The 18,436-nt window shown below is 28.1% G+C and overlaps 1 protein-coding gene across 10 annotated transcripts; it reads left to right on the top strand.

Moving 5' to 3' along the window:
- The first annotated feature begins 355 nt into the window (after nucleotides 1-355).
- LOC145181548 (uncharacterized) lies at nucleotides 356-17,349 on the top strand. 10 transcript variants are annotated; one of them, XM_090100275.1, is made up of 14 exons: nucleotides 356-497; nucleotides 2,088-2,237; nucleotides 3,085-3,931; nucleotides 9,661-9,807; nucleotides 10,896-10,986; nucleotides 11,357-11,515; nucleotides 11,604-11,791; nucleotides 11,922-12,011; nucleotides 12,314-12,782; nucleotides 13,023-13,243; nucleotides 15,670-15,784; nucleotides 15,913-16,014; nucleotides 16,715-16,791; nucleotides 17,027-17,349. In XM_090100275.1, exons 3-14 carry the CDS (start codon nucleotides 3,285-3,287, stop codon nucleotides 17,130-17,132), a joined length of 2,412 nt encoding a protein of 803 aa, XP_089956401.1. In that variant the 5' UTR covers nucleotides 356-497; nucleotides 2,088-2,237; nucleotides 3,085-3,284; the 3' UTR covers nucleotides 17,133-17,349. The 10 variants fall into 10 exon arrangements, with proteins under 10 accessions (XP_089956401.1, XP_089956398.1, XP_089956403.1 ...); XM_090100272.1 differs by having other exon boundaries at nucleotides 2,800-3,931; XM_090100274.1 differs by lacking the exon at nucleotides 356-497 and adding an exon at nucleotides 1,542-1,628 and having other exon boundaries at nucleotides 2,800-3,931.
- Nucleotides 17,350-18,436: the final 1,087 nt, after the last annotated feature.

Below are 18,436 nucleotides of genomic sequence, written 5' to 3'. Positions count from 1 at the left end.
TTAACAAACAAGAAGCCACCTAAAATTAAAGAACAACACTAAAACAATCTTAACAATTTACCAGATACGCGCAGCAACCACATTCTTTCCTAAAGACTGCGCATTGTTATAATGAACTTCATTGGAAAGTCTGCTAAAATTGACGTTGTTAATCATTTTTCTTAGCCTTAATTGTATGCTAGAGATTTTGTAGTTATCTATCTCATTCCTATTTCGACTTTGCTCTTTAGGCACTGCTGTGCGTATCTAATGCAAAATTAAAGATTTATAACAACGATTTGAAGTCAATAGCACATTTATTATATTTTATTGATGATATAAATCTTTCAAGTAGCAAAAAAAAAAATACGTTTTTATTGTTTCCAAAGTTCGCAAATCGCTCGTATTTTTTTACGGTTGATAGTAAACCATTATTAAGAATAAGACCAATCAAAAAGTTTTAAATCGTTAAAATAAAGACGTCAAGACTAAAGCCGCCGTTGACGCTCGCAAATTTGGTAACTAAGATTTATCAAGTGAAAAATGTTTTTTTTTTTTTTTTTTTTTTAGCTGACTGTATAAACCATATAACAAATATTTATACCTTTTTGTTGAATGCTTTCTCTTTATTTGCAACTAAAATTTCAATGAATTTTGTTTTAATAAAGAAGTTTTTTATCTAATGTCCTTCCAATCAAAGTCGCTATCAACAGGGTCACCTGACACTGAGCTGTTTTTATGTTGAAGATACCGTGGAATTTCTGTTAGGCTTATTATTGTCAATCTTGAAGATTTTAAGAACGGATTTTAATTTTTTTCGTCAACTAATCAAAAAAAATGAGAATTATATCATCATTTTGACTTAAAATTATTTACCAAGTGATCTAATACTTGATCATATTAGATTAATTTTGAATGATTAATCTTTTGATTTGTCTAAACATAAGTGTTCAATAGAGAAAAAAATTAGAAAATGATTAGTTCAACTAGCATGCATTTTAATATGACAAATGCAACCTGCCTTTTTTTAAAAAAAGATTTATTTTTCAGAATTTAAAAGCCATAAATCTTTTTATCATCATCATTATTATTATTATTATTGCTGTTTTTATTATTTTTACTATTATTATTATTATTATTATTATTATTATTATTATTATTATTATTATTATTATTATTATTATTATTATTATTATTATTATTATTATTATTATTATTATTATTATTATTATTATTATTATTATTATTATTAGTAGTAGTAGTAGTATTATTAATACTGTTATTTTTACTATTGTTATTATTATTATTATTGTTATTACAAATATTTTTATTATCATTATTATATTCTTAATGTGCGAGATTAATACAAAACTTAAGAGAAAAAACTTAAAGTTTAATGCTGCAACATTAACATTTTATCAAAAGTAACTCTAAAATGTATAAAGTAAATTTTTTATTAGCGGAAATAAAGTAAATATTGGTCTTACTTTATGAAATACTTTGAAAATATTTGTTTTTGTAAAAAAATTAGTACCCAACAACAAGTTTTTCTTTTTCGTGAACAATGTAAAATTATAAAAATATAATTTCTTGATTATGTTTTTATGTTAAGTCTGATTTGTTAGCGTACATCATATTTGTTTAGAGAGGTAAGCCTAACCAATAGAATTCTTCACAATATATATATATCCACCATGCTAAATCCATTCTGTTGATAAGTTAATGGTTCCTTTATTAGCGTTGTTATGTGTTTTTGAAATGCATCAGTGATCCTTGTAATTGCGTATTCAGGAAACTTAAGGTTTTTCTAATCTTTTTTAAGTTTATTATTTTGTTGAATATTATCAATTTAAAAAAAAACTTATAATGGAAAATACATGTAATCAAGATAATGTTTTCATGACAAGAGTAATGTTTTAATGACAAGAAAAAAAACCTGCCACTCAGAAAACGGCGACTTCAAGATAATAATTTAAAAAAAAAGCGATTCTTTGTATAAAAAATATTTTTTAAAGTGGGAAAACTGCTTTTAAAATCTAGGCGAAAAATATGTTTGGATTTTATTTAAACAATTGGTTTCTTTTGCAATTACAATTTTTACTTTTAAGTTACTCAAAGACAAACAAAAGATGATGTTGTGACAAGTTTTGAAATAAGAGTGCGCTGGCGTAGATGATATTTCAGATATAATCATTTTAATACTAAAACGTGTTCTACAAAAAGCTTCAAAAAATGGTTTCCTTGAACTTTTAAATACAGTAAGTTAGCATTTTGCTTTTGTATTTTTGAGAACCTCGCTTTTTTTTGGGTATTTACATGAGTACAGCAACAAATTTTATCTTTTATTAGAAGACAAATTCAGTATTATGAAAAATGAATGGCTAAAGTGCGTGTTGATAATAATATTGTTAACCGTAATTAAAACTAATTTAAAAAGGCAGTAAACACATCCATTACAACAGTAACAAGCGAGTTGATAAGACAAATTCTTAAAATGATGAGCAACACATATTTTTAAATAATTCCGTTTCGGAAGTTTGTTCAGATTTGAAAGATTGCAAACGATTACGTTAATTAGCACTTTAAATAAATTGCTAACCAACAAGTTTGTATGCTTAAAGAGTTTTTATCGTTTAATGATAGTTTAAATATCAAGAACAAAATTTTTCCTTAAGATGATTTGAGATGCTACTTTATTGATTTTTTTTTTTTTTTTTTTTTTTTTAATATATATATATATATATTTGTTTAAATTATTGTTGTTTTGTTGTGTGGATACTTTTTAAAAAATGACCTCTTTCTTTAAAATGCATTTTTAAGTAATTAAAGATTTGTAAACTGAGAAATTGTCAAGAAATATGGTAGCGGAAGAACATCTATAAAATACGGTAGCAGAAGAGCAATTGTAAAAAAAGGTTTTGAGAAATATTCTTCAACTTTTTTAAATCTTTACGATGGAATTAAAAGATTTAGCTATTGAACTTTTTAAACAATTCGATCCCGAAAACAAAGGCTATATAACGCAAGAGCAGCTGCTAAATAGTAGTAATGATGGTAGTGGATCATTTTCATACAATCAAATTTCATATATCTTTTCACTATTAGATAAAGAAAACAAAGGCGTCATTACTCTCACGGATTTTACAGATGCGTTTATCGGAGCATCAGATTCAAATAAAGATCTTCAAAATATTTTAGTCGAAGATGCTGGAGTTAATTATGATAACTATGATAATCTACATGTTAGTAACAACGGTAGTGTTTTGGATTGTGAAAACAACTCAGAAAACATAAGAGAATATAGCATGGATCAGCATGAGAGAAATGTAGAGGATATAGATAGAATAGATATTTTAAATCTTGAAATGAATAACAAAGGAGCATGTGAAGAAAAAAGAACGCTTGAAGAGAGAAGGGATTCCCTTCCTCTAATACTCGAAAGTTTAAGCCAAAGCTCTGACAATTTAGATTTTCAAGAATGGAGGTCGTGCAATAACGGTATTGATTTTTTATCGATAAAACTTCCAAGTAAAAGTAAGAACTTAAACCGAAATATATCCAACCGATGCAATTCTCTTGATAGAAATTTAATAAAAAGAAAATCCAGTGACTCTATTAGAAAAGAGTTTGATGAGATATTTAACACAGCCGAAAGTTTTACTTGCAGCAAGTCATGTAGAGCTTCGTTTGAAGACATTTCCAAGGGTTGTTTGTCCGTAAATACTTTCAATGGTTTGACACATTCTCTAAAACGCTCTTTTTCTCAAACGTCAAATTTGAATAAAAGTTTCGATGAAAACTTTGTGTTGACATCAGCTAGAAACAGTTTATCGCTTGGTAGTTTATCGCCGAACAGTAGCTCTTCAGAAGACATGTTGTATGTAGAGGAATTTAGTAATGAAGAATGGGAATCCTATTTAAGAAGAATAGGAGGTGTGGCGTTGTTTGGTGGGTGAGTTTTAATTGTTGTTGTTTAGCTTAACACAGTGCTAAGCGCAGACGTGTGTGTGTATGTTTGTGTTTGATTTGATATCCTTTAAAACCCATGCTTTGAATAACGGTAATAAAGAATGGGAATCCTATTTAAGAATCCTATTTGAGTCCTAAAAAATGAATTTATGCTGATTTAAATGCCAAAATTTATGAAGATTTAAATGCCAAAATTTCCTTTCAGATTTTTTTTTAAGATTTTTTATTACACGAGTTTTAGACAAATCCTTTCCATTCCTTTACTTTAAAATGTCCAATTTTAATAAAATATTTTTTGATTTCTCACTTATTGTACGCTATACAATTATTGTGCCGCACAATGTCTTAAACTCCGGATTGTTGCACCTTTTTCTACCCTTCAATTGGAGATAAAAACAATTGACACTAACATTCGACGGCCAAAAAAAAAAATGTTAGCATTTAGAACTTCTATAAACAAACTTTACCTACAATTTTACCTATCAGAAAAAGACTTTAAGTAAATGTTTCCAAAATTAAATTACTTTGTAGCTCTGCACATAAAGTATAAGATAAAACAAATTAAACTTTGCGTGAACATGTCAAATAATCATCTATCGCTGTCCAATAAGCATCTGCGTCTCGTTATTTTTTTTATTCGAGACGAGACGAGACAATTATATCCGGGATACAATTTTTAAATTCCGAATAAAAGTTTATTATCCCGATTTTTAACTTTATTCCGGGACAGTGTATTCGTCAATTTTTTCCCGGACATTTCTTGTCTCGTTATGCTTGTTCCGGTTCATTTAGAGAAAACGATTCCGAGACGCAGACTAGGGTATATCATACTTGAGCCAAAAATTAATTTTTCAGAATTTTGACTAGCACGCTTGGATTCCTATGTATTTGGGTACGGGGAATTCAAATATAATAATATTTTTGCAAAATATTGATGTCTAGCTACTGGGAAACTGGTTTTAAAATTAGCTTTTTTTTTAAAAAAAAAGTCTTTTATAACTAAAGCTTAATTTTTAAATGTTTTTAGTCAATTAATAATAAAAACTAAAATAATATTAGGTAAAAAATAAACTATTTGTTATAAAACACAAAATTATCATTTAGCTTCCAGGATTCTTGAGCCAGAATGCACGGCTAGGGCTTCCGCCCCCCCCCCCTTCTATCAATATTAGATAGTTTTACTATGATTATAAGATTAAGATATATTACAATTAGTATATATATATTTATACACGCACTGGTAGGAGATAGAGTAGGTAGAGTAGGAGCAAGGGGCTTAGTTGCAAAAGCCCCCTCCCCTTACACTTTCTCAAAATACTAATTCAAATTATAAATCTGGCTGCCTTAATTTTTGTTTTAGCTCCCCAAAATTCTTATAAAATCAACATTAAAACCAAGTATTTATTTAACATTTAATGTTATGCACAACAAAGTATAAATAAAAATCAAAAATACTAAATTAGTAATTACATAAATTACTTAAAGTCTTTTCTTGATTTAAAAAAAGGCATTAGTTTACGATTTCGCAATTGAGTTCTTATAAAACCATCTCTTTTATCCCAACCACACACTGACTGAGCTGCTTCTGTGGCTAATTTGACTGCTCTCTCGCAACTTTGGGTATGTAATGAGTATAGAGGTAGCTGCAGGGGAGAAACTATCAATGCATTGAGTTGGACTAACAACATATTTGCAGTGAAAATTGGTTCAGTGATGACCTCTTTTTCCCAGTCAATAAGTTCTTTGATGTCACAAGCATCAAGGTTTATTGTTTGCGGAACTTTAAATGGTCTAACATCTGTTGAGCCAAGTTCACTTCCGGCCCTAACTGCCAATATTATGTCGACAGCAAATAACCTTTGTTCTGAGTTATCAGAACAGAGAAGTGAGACAAGTATATTCTCAGGATGAGCCCACCAAGATTCACTTTTGAGATAAAGTTTAGATGCTTCTTTAATCCTATCATCTTGCTTCTGCCAAAGTTGAAACAGTTTTAAAAGATGACAAGAACCATATTTAATGTCATGCTTAACTTTAATCTCAAAGAACATTGGAAAATAAACCTGAGTCACCCAATTTGCAAGCAGTCTTAAGATCTCTGCATTATCAGGTTCAAGATCATGTTTACTCATATAGAGAAGCAGGCATCTCATGCCACAAGTAAGCCATCGACTGTGAGACAATCTACCACATTTAAGAGCTGCTACTTCAGGATCGAGCTTTCCTTTCAATATTGCATTTAAATACTTCCATGCGACTAAACTGTCAGTGCTCATTTGCTTTAAGAAATCTTCACTTATAGTAACAAGAGGCTCCAGAAGCGGAATTGGCATAAATTTAGTAATTCTTTCAAGATTTTTTACTTTGGAAAGCAGTTTACCTACTGCTCCACTCCATCCTTTATCTGAAGAAGTTGGTCCATCAAGTTTTTCCATAATATGACGGAACGGAAGCTCATTAATGTGAAGCCAGCAAAAAGATCTAAAAAGTTTTCGATTGAGAAGTTCTTCCACAAAATGAAGCATTCCACCTTTCTATCCAGACATTTCATTTGTAGTATCACTGCCAATTAGTTGGAGATTAAGATCTTTACCTCTTTCCATTAACCAGTCGAATAATCCAATAGCACATTGCTTAGCTGGTTTAGATATTTCTGACTTAGGTTTTGGTGTATAATGAGTAAGGTAGCGACCTCTAGGCTCTTCTGTCACAGTTATATGATTTTCTTTGATAATTTGTTTTCTGAAGGTGCCTGTGGTTTTATCATGGATAAGAACTAAAGTTTTATCTTTTCTACCATCAACAAAAATTCCAGTAATTATATTTCTTTCACAGTCGAAATTTTATTTTACTCTGGAATACTTCATAGCACACTCTTTGGCACGAAAAACTTTCATACTATCACATATGAGATTTTTTTTATCTTCAACAAGTTTTCCTGCCTTCATAATATCTTTCAGTAGACCATTAATGATAGCAGCAGTAGCAGTCGATGATACACCAAATCTGATAGAGGCAACGGCAGCATTACTAATATCAAGGTAGTTTTGTTTAACATAACTCTCTTGATTTTCAATTGTCGAGTCCTCTTCGCTATCACTGACTATCACATCATTGGAATTATTAATTTCTATTGTAACACACTTTCATCATCAAATCTAACATCGGTTGGATAAATAGAGACTGATGATTCTAACTTATACTTTAAAGCTTCTTCACGTTGTCGCGTGAGTCTTGCTTGTTCAGTTGACTTGCGTAAGCATTTTAGCCTAAGTTTGGCAGTCTCTTTAAGATCAAGACCAAATTCTTGCATACATGAAACACTTGTTTGCCTTGTTTTTCTCGCTGGGTTTTTATCCAAATAAGTTCTTTTTTAGGAATTCTTAAATTTAAGTAACATTTGCAAAAGCAATGAGTACCGTCATCACAAGATTCGTTGCAAGGGGCATCATTATCACTGCAGTAAACGATTCTGCATTTGCAAAAAGCAATATCTAAAAGTTTATCAAGTTTAGGTTCCCAGCATTTTTTGTTTGCCTTTTGAGATTTGTGTTGAGCTATCTTAGAGAATGCAGACCAACTTCTATTAATTCTTAGTGCTATTGCTTTAGTTCCACAAACTATGGGTTCTTTAAATTCTGTGTTGGAAATATAAGCCACCGTTCTGCAACTTCATTAGCAACATTAGAAAAAATTTCTTGCATTGATATGTTATGCGGATTTTTTTCACAGACTAGTATTCTGTTTCGCTGCAGATCTAGACATCGCTGCAAACAATCACGTAATGTTGGAAATTCAGTTTGGAGAAACTTTTTAGGACCTCCAAGATACTCACTTAGTTTGGTGTTAATCGATTTTCTGGTTTTCTTGCTAACTGATAATGCCATTTTTCTTTTTTTAATATATTATGAATCTGGAAGATATAAATACAGCAAGTATAGCAATTAATTTGAAATAAAATCTAAAATGGTAGTTATAATATTTTCAAAGTATATTTGAATATTAACTGATACTTATACACAAAATAATATTGTTAAAAACTCAAAGCATATTATAAAAATTAAGCATAAGGTTAAACAATATTTTAAATAATTATTATGTACATTTATAACATAAACAGTCATCATTTAGTAAAAAAACACAATATTTTTGAAAATTAAAAACGTTTTCCCGGTAGCTAGACTTGTTTTTTCACCAAAATAAATTATACCATTCAACTCAGGGTTTATGAATACATAGGAAAAGTGACATACTGAATGAAAATTAAAACATGCAAAAGTATGATATACCCTAACGCAGACCCTTACTGTCCAACACACGTTTACATAAAGCCTAATCAAAAAGCTAATTATGAAAGCAATTTCGTTTTTGCTTAGTTAATTTAGGCGCGCAAAATTCAATCTTAGGATTTGTTTTCACTTTTAAAGGTTTTTATTTTTCATTTTTAAGGTTTAAATAAAAAGTGTTTTTTAATTAAATGCGGTTTTTCATGAAATTATATTTAAAATTTACATAAAACTGTTTTTTGATGATTATTCTATTTGGATTGAAAATCTGCATGAAGTAGGCATGTAACGTGCATGCAATTTGCATGTAAGTTGTGATATTAATAGTAAGCTCAACTTAAAAACAAAAATGTATATTAAATAGTTTGGCCTGAGTTAACTCAAAAATGTTTTGTTTTGCTTGAGCTATCTCAGAAATATTTTGAAATGAATTCACTCATGTCTACTTATGTTCACCATGCTCATCAGATACATCACTCAAGTTTTTAGGGGAAAACTTAATTCACCGAAAGAAATTTGACTAATAAATACATAAATTGATATTTTTCGCAGAACTCAGTTTAGAAACTTAAGTCTTCAAAGTGTCAAGTTTTTTCACAAACTTTTCTATGAGGCTTAAAATACCAACAACAAAATCACAAATAGAGAAAATTCTAATGAAATAATTTGAAGCACTCGAAAAAAACGACGAATTTCAGTTTTTGGAGATCTTTAGATATTTATTTGCCTTGAGTACGATGTGTTGAAACTAAAACAGTTGAAATGAAACGTTAAAAAATAACCTCTGCTACATCATACGGGGACTGATATCGTCTATTGACAAGTAAAACTCATTAAGTGACACAGCAGCTAATTGCACTTAATGAGTTTTACATTTCAATAGACGATATGTTGCTGGTACCCCAAAATCAAGAGAGTAAAATATTCTACAGCTATTTACAATCATACTTGAGATACTCTGTCTGAAAATTATGTAAACTGCACAGAGGGATCACTTTTAAGATCACTTTTAATGCAGATGTAAGAATAATTCAGTTATAAATTTCATAAGTATTTTATTGAATTCATGTTTTAATTGAACTTAATCAAATGACTCTTAGATAAGCATTTTCCTTGACTGCTAGTAATTTAACTGGTATAAAATATTAAAAAAAACATTTCAAGGTTTTGTTATTATTTTAAAATAAGAGTTATTTTTAGGAGCATTCAATCACAATGTCATGATTTTTATGTTTTACATTTTTTTAATTGATTAAACTCTTTTAATCAATTTTTTTTTAAATTCTATATCACAAATTAAGATGGATTAAAAATCATTTCCAGACATCTGTCATTACCAGACATACAGTATTAGAATTACTTTAATTATATTTTAAGGCATTATATTTGTGAAGAGTTTAAACTATATTTTTATTTTTTCATTTAGAAATCAGGTTCTGCATTATATTTGGCAACAGATTAATTCATACCAGAAGTCTATACTACTGCCTTTAGAGGATTTTTTAAAAGGGATTATAGAGGAGCATAAAGCTATATATACAAAATATCAAGATATAGAAAATGCACTGCATTTGTAAGTATAAAAAATGAGAATATTCCTTCACAGATTTATTTAGTAAAAGTACATATGTATATGTAAACGTTATGAATCTACAGTGGTGTAAGTTTTAAAGTCATAAAAAATTTTTTTAAGGCTTGAATGCATAAAGCAATTATGAATGCATAAAAATTTTATGTATGAATGTATCACAAAAATTGTTAACTTGCTCTACAAATATACTTCTAACATATAAAACATTAAAGAAATGCACTTTGGTTATCAATAAAGTACTTTGCTTTTAAACTATCAAAGATTATTTCTATGTTATTTTTATATTCTTGAAATCCAATTGGGCCAACGATGTTGAATTTCCTGGAAAAAAGCGTTTCATTATTTCTCCATGTACCAATTTCAAGTTTGGGATAATTATAAGACATTAATATTTTTAATAAAATTTGTTTTAGGGCTATATTATATATGATTAGTTTGTATTTTTATTACGACTTGAATGATGTCTGTAATTTTTTAAAATATTTTTGGAATTGAAGCTGGCTTCATTGAGACTATTGAACAAAAAAGCTAGCTAGTTTTTTTATTCAAAATTTTGCTTTATCATTTTCTTTAAAACAAAAAACAGTTTTCAATCTATTTTCTTAAATGTTAAAAAGGTTTATTAAACTTGAGGTATTGCAATACTAATGTGATAGCTACTCGTAGCTTTGTTGCAAATGATACTATAAAGAAATGTCAGTAACTAAATGTAATAGATTTGTGGGTAAAAATATTTTATTGATTTCTTATCTTTATTGTTACAAATATCTTTTTTGTTAAAAGTAGTCACCAACTAGTTGCTAATTAAAATAAGCTAGTGGTCCTTTTTGCCATATTACTTTCATCATTGTCACAAATATTGGTAATGTTATTTATTTGTCACTGGGTTTCTGATATAAATTCAATTAGAGTAGTATGATTAACTAAAAACATGTTACAATTCAAAATGGCCTTCTCTTACTGTATCAGAAATGTCAAGCTCTTTTGCCATATTTCGCGTGCTTCTTCTTGAACCTGAATGACTCTAATTGCTTATGAAATAATTGTTTCTTTGTTTGTTACTTTTCCAGAAAAATAGCACAGCAAGAACTAGAGTTGGATAATATATATGAAGAATGTGAGAGACTTAAGAAAGAAGATCAAGTAAAAATTGATAAAAAAGTAGGCTCTATTGTGTACTGAATGTTAATATACATAGGAATGCTTCCATTTGTATGAGAGTCAATTTTTAATTGCTCACTGAGAAAGTTTAAATGAGATCATGATTGAAAGTTAAAATTGTTAAATTTTAATTTTCAATCATGACCAGTTAAAATGGATGATTGAAAGTTAAAATTGTTAGATATATTTAAGAATCACCTGACATTTTTTAGTTATTTAAGTTATGTTATGGATATTTCTTTATTTTTCATGATTATTAGTTTAATAGTATGGATTGTTGAAGTTAGGAACCTTTAAATGGCTTTTTGCATTAGGAGTGGATGCAAATGGTTTTCTAAAATAACTATAATAATTACAATTTTGTATCTAGCATATGGAACGAGAAGAATTACTAAAAACACAGTTTCGAAATGCACTAGATTTAAAAGAACAAATTTGTCAAGAAAATATTAAAAACTTTATTGAATCAAATGAGAAGCTGAAAACATGTGAAGAGGAAATATCAAAATTAATCCATTCCAATGAAAAAGTAAGATGACTGTGAAATTAAAAAATCTTAATAACTTTGGTTGAAAATAGTTTTAAATCATTTAAATAGAGTTTTTAAAATATTATAGTTAGAAGATCAATGTCAACAGCTTTTCAAGGAGCTACAAGTTTTGTGTTCAACAATAGAAGTCATCACAAAAGAAAAGGAATTCATGGAAAAACAACTGCTGGAATATGAAGAAAATAATCGTGAATTACATGAGTTTATTAATCAAGTCACTCAAAAATCAGAGAAAGAAAGAGAAAAATATAACAAGTTAGCTTTTCAACTTTTTTCATTTCAGTTTTTTGAATTAAATTTAGTTATGTTTATTTTTTCAATTAAATATTCAACAAAAATGTTTTTGTAATTTGTTTGTTTGCAATAACCTTTTTATTTGGTATAGCTTTTTTCGTCAATTCAAAGACATGCTTGAAGAAAAGGAGTTTCTTGAAGTGAGTTTATCAAACTTATCATTTGAAAACTATGAGCTAAAGTAAGTTATTGATGACAAATGTCTTTGCTTTATTTCTGGATGAGAATAACATAGTTTTGTGAAATGTGTCAAGTTACATTTATAAATCTTAAACAAATGCTAAATATATTTAAACTAATAAAATGGAATTTAGTAGCCAAAAATTAATTTTTTATTAAGATTTAGCTTAAACTTTGATAAATTATATGTTTAATAAGTTATATAAACTCTGCAATTTTTTTTTTTTTTTGTGCGTGTGATTTGTTTTTAATAGTTTTTTGCTTTAATTTATCTTGTAAGTTTTTTAAATTCTCTTTTTTCAGAAATGTCAATTCTATATTAAAAAAAGAAGATCATATATATATGGATGAATTGAAAATAAAGTTCTCAGAAAAGTTCCTTCCATTATCATCATCTCCAAGAAATAAAGACTTTGTTATCAACAGATTCTCTTCACTGCATGAAGATATGGCTTATGCATCTACTGTTAATAAGAGTGTTGATCTATATCAAGACCCTGAGATCAATTATAAGTCATTATGTTCTGAATTGGAAGAGCATAATGATGATATTCAAAAAAGAAACCTTACTGATGCCAAAACTCCATTAAATGTTAAATACTTAAACGGAGTTAAAGATGGAATTCATTTAAATCTTAATGACTTTGAAAAATCTTCAGATGAGATTACCAATCTTCAAGAACAGTTACTTGAACCATTAGTGAATTCCTCTTTAATGGATAATAAAATGGATAATAAAGTAGAGATAAAAAGTGAATATGCACAGGAACCGGTATTTATTTTCTTATGAAATATATGCTATATCCTACATATTCTAGGAATTATATTAAATGATATTTCAGAAAAATGTTGTTGTATAAAACTTTTACATTGTCAGAGTTTCATATCTGATCTGTCTGGAGTTAATGTTTCCACAGCTATGTGCCTTGTAATACATTTAGTTTCTTCCTTGTGTTAAGATTACTAAGGTTAGCAAAAGTAAAATAAATTGCTATAAAATTACACTATTTAGACAAATCATATACGCCTTGCTTGCACAATTCAATCTGAATTTAAAGTTATATTTTGTGGTGATTGTTCTGTTGGTAAAACAAGTCTAATACATCGTATTTGCTTCAATGAATTTCTTCTTAATCGTCAGCAAACTATGCGTCTTGATACTTATTCAAAGACTGTTAATCTGAAAGAAAATAGTGTTAAGTTGATATTATGGGACACATGTGGTCAAGAAAGGTATTAAATTGGTTTTGATGATTGTACAATAGTGTTATTTGATTTTTACACTATTTGTTTATAAGTTTATTTGTGCAAACTGAAATACTTGCTACATAGGTAAAATAAGACATTTATGTGAAAAAATAGAGCAACTTCTTATTTCACAAAAACTTTTCAATGATACAGTGAGCAAAAAAAGGTCCACATTGCTTTTTTTATCTCACTCAATTTTTGTTAAGTACAACTCATTTTAGTAAGAGCTGATAATGGGGCCCAAGCGTTAAGATGCTATTTGTTTGTTTACTTCTGCAGTTTAATAAAAATCATACTGTACAATTTAATTTTTGTTTACTGTATCTTCCAACAAATTTATAAAAAGTTGATCATTTAACTCAACCAGAGACTTTTTCACTAATATAGAATTTGCAGAAATGTGTAGTTGAGCCAGAAAAATCTAACTTTCTTACCTTTTCTCTTTTATCAACATACAATCTTTTACTTAATTTGTGCTTCCTTACTTACATAGTTCTTCTTTTTTCACTACCAAGAATCTATTGTATATGTTTATCAAGAAAAACTAAATTAGTAAACAAATTTAAAATGTGCAAAAGTTTAAATTTCTAATTATTCTTGACTTAAGTTGTGTCCTTTCTGCTTCTCTTGACTTTTCTTTTGTTTTCAATTAAAGGATTCTCTTACAAGTGACTTGTAACTCACTGCTCCATAATTTGATGGAAAGATATTCAGACGAGTAAAAAATGTTTTTTTAAGGACATTTTACAAGATTTGTATATCTGGATGAGTTATTATACCACTTCCTTATAGTTTATTGCTTTATTGTTTCCAAGAAAATTAGATGTCATGTGACATGATTACTATTCATGCAGTCTTTACCTTGTCATGCATCAGAGAAAAAGTTCTTCTTTGATAATTAGTTCACTGATTTGTGAGCTGAAAAAAATTCCTTCATTTATTTTTGCAGCGCAATTGAAAATTTACCTATGATTTATATACCCACCTTAAAGACTTAGTAAGACAGCAACCACTTTCAGGTCATCTCAGATTGATCATTGATTCTAGTTAATGCATCTTGAGATTTCTCTCAAGTTTTCATGTTTCTTTGATTTCAACTACTTAAACAACTGGATTTGATTTGTAGCTGATTACTATTAAGCAGCAATACAACTTTTAGACTGGAAGCATCAATCAAAAACCTCCACTTATCTGGATTATAATTTATGTTGATGCCAACATTAAGCTACAGACATAGTTATAAATACCATAGCATCCTCAGTTAACTAATGGAAAATGATCTTTCTGATGGTCAAGGAAATATGTAAACATTAATTACCAGAAAATTCCAATAATTGTAGTCTTAAACCTAAAAGCTATGCCTTTAAAGTTTAAAATTCTCTTATTTTGTCTGGTTGTTATGCAGTTCAGCAGGTGTGGATGTAAAATAATCTGTGTTGAGGCTGTTAGTTTATCTCTGCAAGCTTCCTAAGAATCTTCCTCACTGGGCTCAACTATGAAAGACTCAGGTGTGTTTGAAATTTGTAGTTCATCTCTATGGGGACATTTTTCCAAATTACTATTTGTCTACTGCAAAAAATTCTTCTTTCTTACACCCTTATCAATTGTAGGTACATACAAAAAAGCAATTTTTAACACTGTGAAAAGCATAAGTCTTTCATGAATTACACTATATATGTGGTGCCCAACCTTTTACCTAGTCTCCAATTTTACAGCTAGAATATACAAGTTCTAGTTTTTTTTAATCATGGTTGTGATTCTTCTTTTCTTTTTTTTTTTTTTTTTTTTTTGTACTGTCAATTAAATTTTTTATCAGAGTATTTAGATTCACTAATCCTCTATTATTACCAGTTGTATGCCCATCATACATAACAGAAAAATGTCCATCCTTTTCATTGAAAACTTTTGTAATGACCCTGAACATATGGCATATGCAACTAAGTTATTGTAATTCTTTTTAGCATCTTGTAATACAAAGGTAAAAGCAGAAAAACAAAATTAGTTGAATCATATTTAAATGAAGTAATTAAAATTCTTAAACTTTTGATATTAAATTTAAATTGTTTGTTTATTAAAAGTTATTTGCTATGTCTTTCAGATTTTATATTTTTAAAGAAAATTAATTTTTAATCTATTTTAAAAAAATTCCTAAATATTGTTTCTACCATTTGTTTGCTTTTTTATAATTTGCAAATAGAGTTTTAAAGGATTTCTGTTGTACACTGGAGAAAATGTGTTTGTGTGTTTGCATGGGTGTGTGTGTGGGAGGGGGGGGGGGGGAGGAGGAGATGGAGACTGTAAATGTTGAAAATTTAAAATTCTATTATTTGGCACCATTCTTGGTTGGACTATTTTTAAATTAAGTCTGCTAAACATGTAGCTACTTTATACTTTTGTTTTATTTTTTGTAGATTTAATAGTTTACCTCGTTCATATTATCGAAAGTCTGATGTTGTTGTTTTGGTTTATGACTTAGCTGAAGAAAATTCTTTTGTAAATGCAAAAAGTTGGTTTAGTAATATACATGTAAGTTATTTAGTAATTCTTGAAAAAAAATGCATAAATTTGTTTGATTTAATTCAATTTAAAGCCATTTGAGCCTTTTTATTATTCTAAATATTGTTGTAAATTTTGTTAAGTTTTTGATATTTTAGGATTTAATTGAAGACAATACTCTTTTGGTGTTAGTAGCCAATAAAAAAGATCTCTCTCTTAAAAGAGCTATTACAACAGAATGTGGAGCTTTATTGGCTAAGGTTAAATTTCGTATTTTTTCAATCAAGAGATATCATAATTTAATAACAGAATAAAAATTCTCTCAATCGCATGTTTTTATAATTATTTTTTTTTTAATTTGATGAAGCAAAAGAATCTGTTGTTATGCTTGAAAGGTTGGCTAAATGACATTATTTAAAGTATCAAATTGTAATTGTTATTGGTTATAACTGCTGTAATTTAACAACTAAAGTATAGATGATATAACCAATACAAATTGGAATTTAAAGTAAAGCTTTTGTCATTGGTGCATTTTTAGTGGTTTAAGTTATCTTGAAAATTAGTAGTTCACATCTTGGAGCTTCAAAAGTCATAACAAATTTAAATTTTACCTTATTAATTCATATAAAGTTTAAGTGTATGTAAAAAACTCCAAAACAGATTTTCAAGAATTTAATTTCGTGCGTTTTCTTTAGCTGATCATTTTCTCTTGCCAAAACGAATTATATTTAATCAGTAAATTTAATTAATCCCCTCATCTTTCATATAGAGAAGTCCAAAAAGACTAACTCAGACAGTCTAAGTATTTAAGTCCAAAAATAGTGTTTTTGAACTCGAGCAGATGTTTAGGCTGTATGTCGTCTTTTTGATAATCGTTTGAACTTTATGTGCGTATGTTTGTATAATATAGTAAATAAATTTCTCTGCCTATATAAAGCTTTATGTGGTTTTTATATGTAGGACAATGATGCTATGTTTATTGAGGCGAGTTCAAAATCTAACGAAAACATTTATGAGCTGATAGAGTTAATTGCTACGTTAGTGATTTTTAAGTTCTTATTTCAATTAGAAATATTTGATCAATGTTTTTAAAAACGTTTTAATAACCAAGTATTTAAGCGATTAAACGACTTCTTAATTAAGGTTCTGTATAGTTACACTTGATTTGGAAACAGTTTGAAAATTTGAAAAATAACACTTGTAGATAAAATGACAGCTTTTTGTTTCGTGCTTTAGTTATTTTTGATTAAATGTATTGGTATCTTTTTGTAGCACGTTACTTCAAAGAGAAGATACTGTTATTATACGGAACGACGTTAGTTTATTAAGTCTCGGAGCTGCATGCAAGGAAAGGAAAAAAGAAAACATATGTTGCTAAGCTTGAGGTTTTAAGGATTGCTCAAAAATATTTTGATTGTGGAGTTTGAATTAAAATGTTTTGAGTATGCTCGTTAGTAACTATAGCTAAATTCAATTACCATTAAGATATGCAACTGCTTCTTGTACTTGTGCTAAGAATTTTTAAATTGATCTGATATTTCTACTATATTTCTTATTTTTATTACACAAGTTCTTTTAAAACAGTTTTTTTTTTTCCGAAGAAATATAAATATCACATTTAACTACTTCGAAAATAAAATAGAATATCAAACAATTAATTTTAAAAGTATTTCCAGCCGGTCTGGGTTTTTACCATTTTTTGTTACAGAGATTTTGCATTCAAATTAGGTTTAAGATATCTATTAGAAGGTCTGTATGTATGTGTGTGTGTGTGAGTTTGAGTATATATATGTATATGTGTGTGTATATGTATGTATGTATCTATATATATATGTATATATATTCATTTTAACCTATATATTATTAGCAAAAAAAACCATCGTCATATTTTTACTTAGTAAACGAAAGTTTATTTGAAATATTTGTGGCTTTTTTTTGTTACATTTTTATGGTTTTTGTTATTTTTCTATTTTTGTTATTTAAAATGTACAGCTTGTTTTTTTTTTTCTGTTATGTTTAATAAATATTTAAAAGTAATACTATTTATAAAATAATTGAATTTATTTCTCTTTATAAATATTAAAACTAAGCATAAATTATTTGAAAAAATAGTTTTTTGACTTGGTTTTTTTATTTTGTGTACTCACGGAATATCTCTTTATCTATGGTCTACCTCATGAGTTGACAAGGTATAGCAGGTCATCTTGTTATGAGCGTTATTAGCGACTGCAATTCAGTAAAACGCTTAAAGTGTTGTTCACCCATTATGGCTCATCCTCGCACTGCTTTTTTTTAGACGTTTTTTTAGATGAAGTTATTTTTAGGAGCGACGCATTGTATCGTAAATATGGTCAATGCATCGTTTTAATTTAACTCCATCGTACATCGTTTATCATGCATCTAACAATCTATATATCAATTAACAACTCCATTTATACATTTATATGTATCAAACTATCTATTTATATACCTATCCATCTAACAATAGATATAAATATTTATTTATATATAAGTAATTATGTAAGTATTTAATCGTGCATCATCGTACATCGAAAAGAAATATTTTAAATAAAAAAGCCTTGTTGATTGTATATTGTAAGTAGAAGTTTGTTGTAGAAAATGCTCACTGATGTGGGTTCAAAATTTATGATTTAAAAGTTTTAAAAGAGCAATATTTACGCG

This window comes from Hydra viridissima, unplaced genomic scaffold (genome assembly GCF_058129835.1).
Source record: "Hydra viridissima isolate aposymbiotic clone 2 unplaced genomic scaffold, HvirCarnegie_v1 scaffold_10, whole genome shotgun sequence".
In the NCBI taxonomy this organism is placed as follows: Eukaryota; Metazoa; Cnidaria; class Hydrozoa; order Anthoathecata; family Hydridae; genus Hydra; species Hydra viridissima.
Note: the sequence above shows the minus strand (reverse complement) of the source record. Positions and strands in the feature narration are given on the sequence as shown.